We start from the raw sequence: 14,964 nt of genomic DNA, 5'->3' as shown, positions 1-14,964 counted from the left end.
GTGTCGGTTTTCTGTAACGTTATCAGACAGTTTACACACACACACACACACACACACACACACACACACACACACACACACACACACACACACACACACACACACACACACACACACACACACACACACACACACACACACACACACACACACACACACACACACACACACACACACACACACTATATAAATAGTATTTGAGGCAGCACTCGTTTGTATTACTTTGTCTATACAATGTATTGTTCACCGTCACACATCTATGGAATTGTTTACTGTTTTGTATTGTTTATCTGCACGACCTTAAATAAAAGAAAAAAGAAAAAAGAAAAAAGAGCTGAAAATTCAAGTCAATTAGTCTGAGTCACCAACTCGAGTCACCAACTCGATTCACCAACTTGATCACTAACTTGATTCACTAACTTGATCACCAACTTGATCACCAACTTGATTCACCAACTTGATTCACCAACTTGATTCACCAACTTGATTCACCAACTTGATCACTAACTTGATCACCAACTTGATCACTAACTTGATCACCAACTTGATCACTAACTTGATTCTTGATCACTAACTTGATTCACTAACTTGATCACTAACCTGATCACTAACCTGATCACTAACCTGATCACTAACCTGATCACTAACCTGATCACTAGCTGGACCAACCTGTCACAGTTGAACAGGTCGTTTCTGTCACTGAACATCGACACTCTGAAGTCAGAGAAGCGTCACTGTTCACTGGAACGAAGCCAAGTTCTGATTGTTTGAGGAGCTTCAGGGTTGTGAGGACCGTTGGGATCAGCGACTGTTCCTCAGACAATCACCTGGAGGGATCAGCGACTGTTCCTCAGACAATCACCTGGAGGGATCCGACTGTTCCTCAGACAATCACCTGGAGGGATCAGCGACTGTTCCTCAGACAATCACCTGGAGGGATCCGACTGTTCCTCAGACAATCACCTGGAGGGATCCGACTGTTCCTCAGACAATCACCTGGAGGGATCAACGACTGTTCCTCAGACAATCACCTGGAGGGATCCGACTGTTCCTCAGACAATCACCTGGAGGGATCAACGACTGTTCCTCAGACAATCACCTGGAGGGATCCGACTGTTCCTCAGACAATCACCTGAAGGGATCAACGACTGTTCCTCAGACAATCACCTGGAGGGATCCGACTGTTCCTCAGACAATCACCTGGAGGGATCCGACTGTTCCTCAGACAATCAGCTGGAGGGATCAGCGACTGTTCCTCAGACAATCACCTGGAGGGATCCGACTGTTCCTCAGACAATCACCTGGAGGGATCCGACTGTTCCTCAGACAATCACCTGAAGGGATCAACGACTGTTCCTCAGATCAACGACTGTTCCTCAGACAATCACCTGGAGGGATCAGCGACTGTTCCTCAGACAATCACCTGGAGGGATCAGCGACTGTTCCTCAGACAATCACCTGGAGGGATCAGCGACTGTTCCTCAGACAATCAGCTGGAGGGATCAGCGACTGTGACGCGTCAGCGTTTCCTCTTTGTGCAGCTGGAAACCAAAAACTGTCCTGCTTTTGTTTGGTTCGGAAACAATCGCAAGATGTTTCTCTTCTTGTGTCGTCATTCATCCGTCCGACGACTCCCGACCCTTCTGATCTAAATAATCTGAACCTTTACAAAGACTCCGGGTGGCTAATTAATCAGAATCATTGATCACATGAACCTCTGCTGATCAGATGTGACGCTGAGAAACAGATTTCACTGCTACAACCGACTGGAGCAGAAGAAAACAGGGAAACCAGGAAGAAACTCACTGGAGCAGACAAGGACGAGATTCTACCAACATGTTAGGCAGAGGAGGAGGGTCGGAGGAGGGAGGGAGGAGGGTGGAGGAGGAGGAGGAGGAGGGAGGGAGGAGGGAGGAGGAGGAGGGTGGAGGAGGAGGGTGGAGGAGGGAGGAGGGAGGAGGAGGGAGGGAGGGAGGGAGGAGGGAGGAGGAGGAGGTGGAGGAGGGAGGAGGGTGGAGGAGGGTGGAGGAGGGAGGAGGAGGAGGAGGAGGAGGAGGAGGAGGAGGGAGGAGAGGGTGGAGGAGGGAGGGTGGAGGAGGAGGAGGAGGAGGGAGGGAGGAGGGTGGAGGAGGGAGGGAGGAGGAGGGTGGAGGATGGGAGGAGGAGGAGGAGGGTGGAGGAGGAGGGAGGGAGGAGGGTGGAGGAGGAGGAGGGTGGAGGAGGGGCGGGGGAGGAGGAGGAGGAGGAGGGAGGAGGGAGTGAGGAGGGTGGGAGGAGGAGGGGGAGGGAGGAGGAGGAGGAGGAGGAGGGAGGAGGAGGAGGGGGAGGAGGGTGGAGGAGGGTGGAGGGTGGAGGAGGAGGAGGAGGGTGGAGGAGGGCGGGGGAGGAGGGTGGAGGGTACCTGGCTTCTTGGACTGTGATGACGGTGTAGGGTGCATCTTGGCGTCTCTGCTGAAACCGTCCAGGTTTCCCTTGATGGCCTCCAGGGCGTCGTCACGGCTCTTCTCCCCCGTCTGGGCACAGGGGGGGGGGGGGGGGGGGTGAGGCAAGTCAATTAGTACTTTATACTAATTATTACTACTTAATATGAAGAGAATTAATACTTTGTAAGTTATTAGGGGGGAATATCTTATCTTAGGGCTTTTCTACCTTCTCAATTCACGTAGAAGTATACTACACTCACACACACACACACACACACACACACACACACACACACACACACCACACACACACACACACACACACACACACACACACACACACACACCTTGATGTTTCTATCTCTCGACACACTGGGGTTTGTCTCTTTTCTCTCACTAGCAGGTTTTTCCCCTCCTGGGGGGGGGGGGGGGCGTGGCTCCTCACCTTGGGCTTCACGCTGCTGAGAAGCCTCAGCTTGTGTTTCTGCTCCTCAAACTGCCGCCGCTCCTGTCGTCCTCCAGCATCTTGTGCTGCTGCTCCACACGCTTCCTGTTAGAAAACACCCGGTCAGACCCAGTGTCTCCGTTACCACTGCATTTATTCTCACTATTTCACCAAGTAACGGACTTTGGAATCAACGATTCAATAACAATTTCCTTATTTTGAAAGTAATATATTTTCCACAGGGTCCCAAACAAACAGACATTTTAAAACCATATTTTCCCCATAAAAGAGATAAAAGAGCCGAGGAGGAAATGGACCATAAAGTTATTCAATCAATGCAAAAAAAAAAACAAAGTGTCACAATAAAGTGACCGACACTGATAATAAATACGAGTTATGAGCATTTTTCTGTCATATTTCTGCAGCTTTTATTTAGCAAAAGAGCAGAAAACCTGCTTTTCTGCTCCTATTATATTTTAGTGAAGTTTTAACTTTGCTATAGAAATATTTCACAAACCCAACATTAAAAGGCTGATTTGGATTGCCTGAAGCTTCAGCATTAACCCTTCAAACACCGAAATAATACAGTAATTATATATAATGTATGTAAAACTGCAATCTGATTTAGACGTGAAATTCATGCACTTTTTGTAAATGAATCAGTCACAGTTAAAAGTTCTGCCCATATTATGGTAATAAAGTATATTTAGTATCTTTTGTTTAGTATTTTTCAAAATAAAATAAAGCATAACATTAAATAAAAAAAATTGAAAAATAACATTAAATAAATAAATTAGAAAAATAACATTAAATAAATAAATTAGAAAAATAACATTAAATAAATAAATTAGAAAAATAACATTAAATAAATACATAAATACATAAATAAATAAACAAATAAATAGAAAATATATATATGTAAAAAGAAAATATAATATGAGTCGCATTGATTTGTGCCCCATATTGTCTGTCATAAAATAAAATAAAATAGGAAAATAGCATTAAATAAATAAAATAGAAAAATAACATTAAATAAATAAAATAGAAAAATTACATTAAAGAAATTAATTAGAAAAATAGCATTAAATAAATAAATAAATAGAAAATATATATAAAAAGAAAATATAATATGAGTGGCATTGCTTTGTGCCCCATATTGTCTGTGTCATAAAATTTAATTAAATTAAATAAAATAATAAAATAACCTGCCCATTTTATAACTACGATAATCTTTTATGTTGAAAACCAAACGAGTCAGAATCGCTCCAGTATCGAAGACAAGAGGTCGCTGTTCTGCGACGCACCGACGGTGACTCAGCGCTTTCAGAGACAGGAAGTGGAGCGCGTCCAGAGACAGGAAGTGGAGAGACAGGAAGTGGAGCGCGTCCAGAGACAGGAAGTGGAGAGACAGGAAGTGGAGCGCGTCCAGAGACAGGAAGTGGAGAGACAGGAAGTGGAGAGACAGGAAGTGGAGAGACAGGAAGTGGAGCGCGTCCAGACAGGAAGTGGAACGCGTCCAGAGACGGGACCAACCGATGAGATGCGGAGTGAATCAGCGGCTTGTTTACGAAGTCCGTCACCTTATTTTCCTCTCTCTTTTCCTCTCTCCCTCCTGCGGAGCGCCAACGACGCGCCGTTAGCCCTAACCCTAACCCTTTGGGGAAAAGTGGGCGGAGTCAACAAACTGAACCTCCATCGGGTCTCGTTTACGTCGTCAGTCAAGTCAAGACGCATCCATTTTGCGGCTTCCCCGTCCCGAGAGCCCGGGTGTTCTGTGTTTTAACTAACGTGCTCATGTTTATACTCACAAACACGCCACACAAGCACACAAACAGGGCGAGAAGGTCTTACTGGTGCTCCTCCGCCATTTGCTTCTGGATGTCCGCCGTGTACGGAGGCCCGGCGGGTCTCATACCCATGAACTGCGGCTGCCCCAGAAACTGCATCCCCGGGGTCTGCATGCCGATCGCCATCCCGCCCTGTCGCAGACACAAACGTCACTCCCGCTGCGCCCAGATAAACCTCGAGAGAACGAACAGCTGGACCCAAACAAACAAGTCCAACGGTCAATCCAAACAGGCTCACCTGCATAGGAATAGCGCCTGGCGGCATCTGTCCCCCGAAGTTCATTCCCATCATGCCTTGCATGTTGGGCTGCATGACTGGAACCATGGGGAAGCCCTGCTGCTGCTGCATATGCTGCTGCTGCTGCAGCTGCTGCTGCTGCAGCTGCTGCATGGGCACCATGCCTGCAGAAATGGACAGTGACGCTGTCATGGCGCGTTGTAAACGCGGCAGAATCGAAAGAATCCAGGTTTAAATACACTGAAACAAAGTTCATACAAATCAGGAGAAATAGAATTTTGTGGACGGCTCTGAAGACAAACGAGCTCAGAGTCGGAACTCGTGTGTTTCACTGAACTACGAGAACCAGACGCTCGGTGTGTTCAACCCTTCAGAAAGGGAACGGGCGGAATCACACCGTCGCGTTCAAAATTCTGAAGAACAAGCAGAAATCCACTTTTCTTGTTTTGTAGGGAAAACGCGGTTCGATGGTGAAAAAGCGTTAGGTGTGGGCCACTCACCTTGCGGGGGACCCAAACCCCCTCCGACAGGATACATGAAACTAGAGGGACGGGGAGAGAAAGACACAGATAATGAGATTGAAAGCAGAGGCACAACCTTAAAAAAACCACACTACAGTTTATCCACACCGGCTGCACGTACAGTAATCACTGATGAGTGAATGAGTGAATGAATGAATGGCGTTTATTGTCATTGTAACAAGTACAAGGAAATGACTTAGACGTTTGGGGGAAAGAAGGACAACAAGAGGCACCTTGAAGCATCGGCACAGACAGTTTACGACATATCTCAACTACATATCTCAAGAAAAGGCACTTTGGTCACAGGAAGGGTAGTTTTGCAGCCCAACAGGCGTGCAGCCATACCTCCCCCCCCCCCACCCCCCCCCCCCCAGCCCCTGCCTGTATTGGGGAGGGGGGGTGGAGCAAAGGCGGTGAAAGGTACAGGTGAATTCCAGTGGCCAAGTATCAGGAAAGGGGAGGGGGAGGAGGGGAGGGGGGGGGGGGGAGCCTTCATTCCACACTCACATCCAGGAGAGTTGGAGACCAAACAGCCTGACGACTGGGTGTCTGGAATCCGAAATGTAGATTAGGTTTGTTTCGTTCAGGAGATTCAGCTTCATCTGTCCACCTCCAGTGTCTCTGGTCTCCATGCTGCTCCAATAGTGGCAAGAATTTTACTTTCCCAACCGACTTCTAATATTCTCCAAGATGGTTCCAATTTCGCGTAAACCTTCAAGAGTCGTGACCTGCGTCCTCTTGAGTTGGTTTATCACGAGTCTGAGCGTTCAGAGCTCGGCACAGTCCCTCAGTGACGACAGGCCGCCTTCAATGCAGCCGCTAGCGTCTTCTACACTTTGATAGATCAGAAAGAGACAAATGAGTGTTGTTGTTATTGTTGTTAATGCGGTGCATTAATGCCGTTGAAGCTTTAAGAAAGAGCAGAAGGTCTGTGGACGGTTTACACTACATAACGTTGCGTTTGTAGTGTTGCTGGGCGGAAAGGAAACTCCGGCACGCAGTTTAAATAACAGAGGCACTTCTGCCCACCTGGCCTCAGTGGTGAATGGTGACATAGAGCATCTTCCCTGGTTGAAACGGCCGCCATGCAAAGTGCTGGCCCTCTACTGGGACCCATTAGGAAGCTCAGAGTCTTGCCCAAGGGCACTTTGACGTGTGGACGTACCAAGTGGATCTAGTTTCCACTCTACGCTGCTCCGTCTCTTTGGGTCTGGAGCACAAATACAGAAAAATAAGACGGAGTTCCATGAGGAATCCGCTGATCGGCAGCTTCGGACCGCAAACGTCGGGAACCCGAGGTGAATTTCCACAAACGGCACAAACGTTTGCATCACATCAACAGAAGGGCGGGAGGAAAAAAACCAACGCTGAGGGCGGTCGACTCCCGCAGGCGACTTAAGAAGACGACCGGAGGAGAGACGGCGGGGCGAGCGAGCCAAGTCTCTCCCTCGCCAGCGCCAACCCACACAGGCCTCCGGCCATTTGTCCAACAGTTTGATTCTTCAGGCGGCAGCCGGAGATTCACAGACAGACGGTGACGGAAGCCTCGCCGATCGGTTCTGTTACACGTTCATGAGGCATCGACACGACTGTTCTAACAGACGGAGCCGATCAGACGTCAGCAAACTGGGAAAAGATTATATCAAATCTCTTGACTGGTTAATTTAATGAATAAATGTAAAAAAAGGGAGAATATTCTGCCTTCAAAAACTGTAAGTTGCTTTATATTTTTACCAATCTCTCATAATGAGCTAATTTTCTCAACAATAAACTTTTGATGATCATAAAACAATTGAAGACAATGAAAATGAACCACAGCTTGAAGCTTCCGTTAAAAAGACAACTACTTTTAAAATAAATATGAATGCCTGTTCCTCAAACCTTATTGTACAGAAGAATATAAATATGTGGATGTATATAATCCATCTATCCACCAAAGGCTGATTTATCTGACAAAGCCGACACGTTCACAGAAGTGGCGTTAAATAATAAACCCATCGGCTGGCTGGTGCGTGATTCTTTTTTTAATGTGAGAAAACAAACAGTTTCAAGTGTAAAAGCGTCGGTCGGTCGGCGCTGCAGTGGACGACGCTCCACTCCGAGGGCTTTTCTCATCCACACATCTGCTCCCTCTAAGACTTCAAAGGCTTAAAAGGCTTTTACAGGAGCGGCGAGGCGGCGGCCCGGCGTCCTGCAGCCAATAGCAGGTCACGGCCCGAGCAGATTAACGCTGACGGAGATAAGCGGAGCAGCTGTGGACGCCGGCGGGAACAGCGTCGTTAAAAGGTCTGTGATCGCCGGCGGCCGTCCGGGAGACGGACCACTTTGGACGCCGAGGGTTCAGAGCCACTCGTGTCCAATTAGGTGGCGTTTGTGTGGCAAACAAATGTGAGGATGTCGATCAGTTGAGCAGAAAAATCAACATTTAAGCTCAACGCTCTTGTTGTGCAACTCAAACGTCTGTGTTGTCGTTTACTAAACAAAGCCGTTAGAGAAGGACAAGCCTCTGTGGGCCAAACAAACGTTTTGACGAGGAACACAACTACTTTATAGATTTATAGAACCGTACAATGACGCCTGTCAATCACAAGCCGCCCAGCAGGACGTCCCAGTGCCACTGGATTTATAACTAACGACTAATGTAGGGCCAGTCACATGTAGCATCATCGTTATGGACTTTATATATATATATATATATATATATATATATATATATATATTCACGCTTGAACTGCCGAGGCCTTCGGTGCTGCACGACGGCTCCATCTTCTGGCGTTGAGCACCGATACAACATCACCAGACCCCATGATGCTGTCGACACATCTGGGTCGACACATCTGGGAGCAACTGATCACAGCAGCTTGTAAACAAAACAAAGCACAGGGATTTGATGGAAACCCTCAAAAGGTATTGTCTGATAGGGGGGGGGGGGGGCAAAGGTCGTCCGTCCTCTCTGCAGGTGTGTTTGACCATAGTTGTGAGGTGGTTTCCCTTAGTTACCAGGCGCCTCACTGACCTGAGTCATCGTCTATTTATTCAAGAGGTCACGACCTCTTCGTTCAGATGACTGCGATTGAGTTGACGTATAATAAAAGTACATGTCACTCAAGGTAAATGTCCCTGCAGGTAAAATGATCAGGTGATACTGGCCTGGTTTGTTCATGGGGGGGGGGGGGGGGGAGGAGGGAGGAGGAGGAGGGGGGGGGTCTCTGGTTTCACCTGCCGGGTCTGTATCACCTGGCATTTATTATTCACGCGGCCTGAGCTGATCTCATGAAAGAGACATGAGGCTGAGGACCTTTTCATCATCCTCATCCTCATCTTCATCATCCGCCTGCTGAACGCCTCACTGTTACTACATATTACTGGATTTACTACAGTGACTAAGGCCACATCCTCGTCTGGAGCTCGTCCCCACTTTAGGGAGAGCCGAGACCCCTCAGTAACTCAACATTTCTGGACACATGATTCTCGACTGTCTCAGTAACTCAACATTTCTGGACACATGATTCTCGACTGTCTCAGTAACTCAACATTTCTGGACACATGATTCTCGACTGTCTCAGTAACTCAACATTTCTGGACACATGATTTCTCGACTGCCTCAGTAACTCAACATTCTGGACACATGATTCTCGACTGCCTCAGTAACTCAACATTTCTGGACACATGATTCTCGACTGTCTCAGTAACTCAACATTTCTGGACACATGATTCTCGACTGCCTCAGTAACTCAACATTTCTGGACACATGATTCTCGACTGTCTCAATAATTCAACATTTCTGGACACATGATTCTCGACTGCCTCAGTAACTCAACATTTCTGGACACATGATTCTCGACTGTCTCAATAATTCAACATTTCTGGACACATGATTCTCGACTGCCTCAGTAACTCAACATTTCTGGACACATGATTCTCGACTGTCTCAATAATTCAACATTTCTGGACACATGATTCTCGACTGCCTCAGTAACTCAACATTTCTGGACACATGATTCTCGACTGTCTCAGTAACTCAACATTTCTGGACACATGATTCTCGACTGCCTCAGTAACTCAACATTTCTGGACACATGATTCTCGACTGTCTCAATAATTCAACATTTCTGGACACATGATTCTCGACTGCCTCAGTAACTCAACATTTCTGGACACATGATTCTCGACTGTCTCAATAATTCAACATTTCTGGACACATGATTCTCGACTGCCTCAGTAACTCAACATTTCTGGACACATGATTCTCGACTGTCTCAATAATTCAACATTTCTGGACACATGATTCTCGACTGCCTCAGTAACTCAACATTTCTGGACACATGATTCTCGACTGTCTCAGTAACTCAACATTTCTGGACACATGATTCTCGACTGCCTCAGTAACTCAACATTTCTGGACACATGATTCTCGACTGCCTCAGTAACTCAACATTTCTGGACACATGATTCTCGACTGTCTCAGTAACTCAACATTTCTGGACACATGATTCTCGACTGTCTCAGTAACTCAACATTTCTGGACACATGATTCTCGACTGTCTCAGTAACTCAACATTTCTGGACACATGATTCTCGACTGTCTCAGTAACTCAACATTTCTGGACACATGATTCTCGACTGTCTCAGTAACTCAACATTTCTGGACACATGATTCTCGACTGTCTCAGTAACTCAACATTTCTGGACACATGATTCTCGACTGTCTCAGTAACTCAACATTTCTGGACACATGATTCTCGACTGCCTCAGTAACTCAACATTTCTGGACACATGATTCTCGACTGCCTCAGTAACTCAACATTTCTGGACACATGATTCTCGACTGTCTCAGTAACTCAACATTTCTGGACACATGATTCTCGACTGCCTCAGTAACTCAACATTTCTGGACACATGATTCTCGACTGCCTCAGTAACTCAACATTTCTGGACACATGATTCTCGACTGCCTCAGTAACTCAACATTTCTGGACACATGATTCTCGACTGTCTCAGTAACTCAACATTTCTGGACACATGATTCTCGACTGTCTCAGTAACTCAACATTTCTGGACACATGATTCTCGACTGTCTCAGTAACTCAACATTTCTGGACACATGATTCTCGACTGTCTCAGTAACTCAACATTTCTGGACACATGATTCTCGACTGTCTCAGTAACTCAACATTTCTGGACACATGATTCTCGACTGTCTCAGTAACTCAACATTTCTGGACACATGATTCTCGACTGTCTCAGTAACTCAACATTTCTGGACACATGATTCTCGACTGCCTCAGTAACTCAACATTTCTGGACACATGATTCTCGACTGCCTCAGTAACTCAACATTTCTGGACACATGATTCTCGACTGTCTCAGTAACTCAACATTTCTGGACACATGATTCTCGACTGCCTCAGTAACTCAACATTTCTGGACACATGATTCTCGACTGCCTCAGTAACTCAACATTTCTGGACACATGATTCTCGACTGTCTCAGTAACTCAACATTTCTGGACACACGATTCTCGACTGTCTCAGTAACTCAACATTTCTGGACACATGATTCTCGACTGTCTCAGTAACTCAACATTTCTGGACACATGATTCTCGACTGCCTCAGTAACTCAACATTTCTGGACACATGATTCTCGACTGCCTCAGTAACTCAACATTTCTGGACACATGATTCTCGACTGTCTCAGTAACTCAACATTTCTGGACACATGATTCTCGACTGCCTCAGTAACTCAACATTTCTGGACACATGATTCTCGACTGCCTCAGTAACTCAACATTTCTGGACACATGATTCTCGACTGTCTCAGTAACTCAACATTTCTGGACACATGATTCTCGACTGTCTCAGTAACTCAACATTTCTGGACACATGATTCTCGACTGTCTCAGTAACTCAACATTTCTGGACACATGATTCTCGACTGTCTCAGTAACTCAACATTTCTGGACACATGATTCTCGACTGTCTCAGTAACTCAACATTTCTGGACACATGATTCTCGACTGTCTCAGTAACTCAACATTTCTGGACACATGATTCTCGACTGCCTCAGTAACTCAACATTTCTGGACACATGATTCTCGACTGCCTCAGTAACTCAACATTTCTGGACACATGATTCTCGACTGCCTCAGTAACTCAACATTTCTGGACACATGATTCTCGACTGTCTCAGTAACTCAACATTTCTGGACACACGATTCTCGACTGTCTCAGTAACTCAACATTTCTGGACACATGATTCTCGACTGCCTCAGTAACTCAACATTTCTGGACACATGATTCTCGACTACCTCAGTAACTCAACATTTCTGGACACATGATTCTCGACTGTCTCAGTAACTCAACATTTCTGGACACATGATTCTCGACTGTCTCAGTAACTCAACATTTCTGGACACATGATTCTCGACTGTCTCAGTAACTCAACATTTATGGACACATGATTCTCGACTGTCTCAGTAACTCAACATTTCTGGACACATGATTCTCGACTGCCTCAGTAACTCAACATTTCTGGACACATGATTCTCAACTGTCTCCGTAACTCAACATTTCTGGACACATGATTCTCGACTGTCTCAATAATTCAACATTTCTGGACACATGATTCTCGACTGTCTCAATAATTCAACATTTCTGGACACATGATTCTCGACTGTCTCAATAATTCAACATTTCTGGACACATGATTCTCGACTGTCTCAGTAACTCAACATTTCTGGACACATGATTCTCGACTGCCTCAGTAACTCAACATTTCTGGACACATGATTCTCGACTGTCTCAGTAACTCAACATTTCTGGACACATGATTCTCGACTGTCTCAGTAACTCAACATTTCTGGACACATGATTCTCGACTGCCTCAGTAACTCAACATTTCTGGACACATGATTCTCGACTGTCTCAGTAACTCAACATTTCTGGACACATGATTCTCGACTGTCTCAGTAACTCAACATTTCTGGACACATGATTCTCGACTGTCTCAGTAACTCAACATTTCTGGACACATGATTCTCGACTGCCTCAGTAACTCAACATTTCTGGACACATGATTCTCGACTGCCTCAGTAACTCAACATTTCTGGACACATGATTCTCGACTGTCTCAGTAACTCAACATTTCTGGACACATGATTCTCGACTGTCTCAGTAACTCAACATTTCTGGACACATGATTCTCGACTGCCTCAGTAACTCAACATTTCTGGACACATGATTCTCGACTGTCTCAGTAACTCAACATTTCTGGACACATGATTCTCGACTGTCTCAGTAACTCAACATTTCTGGACACATGATTCTCGACTGTCTCAGTAATTCAACATTTCTGGACACATGATTCTCGACTGTCTCAATAATTCAACATTTCTGGACACATGATTCTCGACTGTCTCAATAATTCAACATTTCTGGACACATGATTCTCGACTGTCTCAATAATTCAACATTTCTGGACACATGATTCTCGACTGTCTCAATAATTCAACATTTCTGGACACATGATTCTCGACTGCCTCAGTAACTCAACATTTCTGGACACATGATTCTCGACTGTCTCAGTAACTCAACATTTCTGGACACATGATTCTCGACTGCCTCAGTAACTCAACATTTCTGGACACATGATTCTCGACTGTCTCAGTAACTCAACATTTCTGGACACATGATTCTCGACTGTCTCAATAATTCAACATTTCTGGACACATGATTCTCGACTGTCTCAATAATTCAACATTTCTGGACACATGATTCTCGACTGTCTCAGTAACTCAACATTTCTGGACACATGATTCTCGACTGCCTCAGTAACTCAACATTTCTGGACACATGATTCTCGACTGCCTCAGTAACTCAACATTTCTGGACACATGATTCTCGACTGTCTCAGTAACTCAACATTTCTGGACACATGATTCTCGACTGTCTCAGTAACTCAACATTTCTGGACACATGATTCTCGACTGCCTCAGTAACTCAACATTTCTGGACACATGATTCTCGACTGTCTCAGTAACTCAACATTTCTGGACACATGATTCTCGACTGTCTCAGTAACTCAACATTTCTGGACACATGATTCTCGACTGTCTCAGTAATTCAACATTTCTGGACACATGATTCTCGACTGTCTCAATAATTCAACATTTCTGGACACATGATTCTCGACTGTCTCAATAATTCAACATTTCTGGACACATGATTCTCGACTGTCTCAATAATTCAACATTTCTGGACACATGATTCTCGACTGTCTCAATAATTCAACATTTCTGGACACATGATTCTCGACTGCCTCAGTAACTCAACATTTCTGGACACATGATTCTCGACTGTCTCAGTAACTCAACATTTCTGGACACATGATTCTCGACTGCCTCAGTAACTCAACATTTCTGGACACATGATTCTCGACTGTCTCAGTAACTCAACATTTCTGGACACATGATTCTCGACTGTCTCAATAATTCAACATTTCTGGACACATGATTCTCGACTGTCTCAATAATTCAACATTTCTGGACACATGATTCTCGACTGTCTCAGTAACTCAACATTTCTGGACACATGATTCTCAACTGTCTCCGTAACTCAACATTTCTGGACACATGATTCTCGACTGTCTCAGTAACTCAACATTTCTGGACACATGATTCTCGACTGCCTCAGTAACTCAACATTTCTGGACACATGATTCTCGACTGTCTCAGTAACTCAACATTTCTGGACACATGATTCTCGACTGTCTCAGTAACTCAACATTTCTGGACACATGATTCTCAACTGTCTCCGTAACTCAACATTTCTGGACACATGATTCTCGACTGTCTCAGTAACTCAACATTTCTGGACACATGATTCTCGACTGCCTCAGTAACTCAACATTTCTGGACACATGATTCTCGACTGCCTCAGTAACTCAACATTTCTGGACACATGATTCTCGACTGCCTCAGTAACTCAACATTTCTGGACACATGATTCTCGACTGTCTCAGTAACTCAACATTTCTGGACACATGATTCTCGACTGTCTCAGTAACTCAACATTTCTGGACACATGATTCTCTCCGGGTGGAACCCCCACCAGGGACCGTCCCTCCTCGGGCCCTCCGCCCCCGGGACGAGCTCCGCTCCGTCACGTTTCAGGAGGCCGCCGTGTGGAACCGACATGCCGCCTCCAGCAGCGCGAGGCCGGCGGGTCCAGTGTGAGCGGAGGAGGCGGCTAGCAGCTAGCAGCTAGCAGCTAGCTAGCCGTGACACCTGACAGCCAGCCCGCCTCGAGCACAATCAACTAGCCGCTCACCGCCGCGTCCCAGACCCCCCCCCCCCCCCCCCGTCCCCCCCGACCGTCCGAGCGGGACTCCGCACAAAACAACCACCGTTTCTCCCCCGACAGGGCTCGTTTCCAACGGCTAACATACCTGCCGCCTCCCCCGGATCCCGGTCGCAGCGCCATCTTGATAACA

The 14,964-nt window shown here is 46.0% G+C and overlaps 1 protein-coding gene across 1 annotated transcript in view; it reads right to left on the bottom strand.

Moving 5' to 3' along the window:
- Positions 1-14,964, bottom strand: part of synrg (synergin, gamma) — a 48,281-nt gene extending 33,317 nt beyond the window's left edge. The window contains 7 exon segments of the mRNA XM_080514596.1: positions 2,402-2,513; positions 2,869-2,930; positions 2,933-2,973; positions 4,720-4,847; positions 4,954-5,117; positions 5,454-5,494; positions 14,920-14,964. Of these exon segments, the coding sequence (XP_080370722.1) occupies positions 2,402-2,513; positions 2,869-2,930; positions 2,933-2,973; positions 4,720-4,847; positions 4,954-5,117; positions 5,454-5,494; positions 14,920-14,954 (583 nt within the window). The 5' untranslated portion in view covers positions 14,955-14,964.

This window comes from Blennius ocellaris (genome assembly GCF_963422515.1).
Source record: "Blennius ocellaris genome assembly, chromosome: 2".
Classification (NCBI taxonomy): domain Eukaryota; kingdom Metazoa; phylum Chordata; class Actinopteri; order Blenniiformes; family Blenniidae; genus Blennius; species Blennius ocellaris.
Note: the sequence above shows the minus strand (reverse complement) of the source record. Positions and strands in the feature narration are given on the sequence as shown.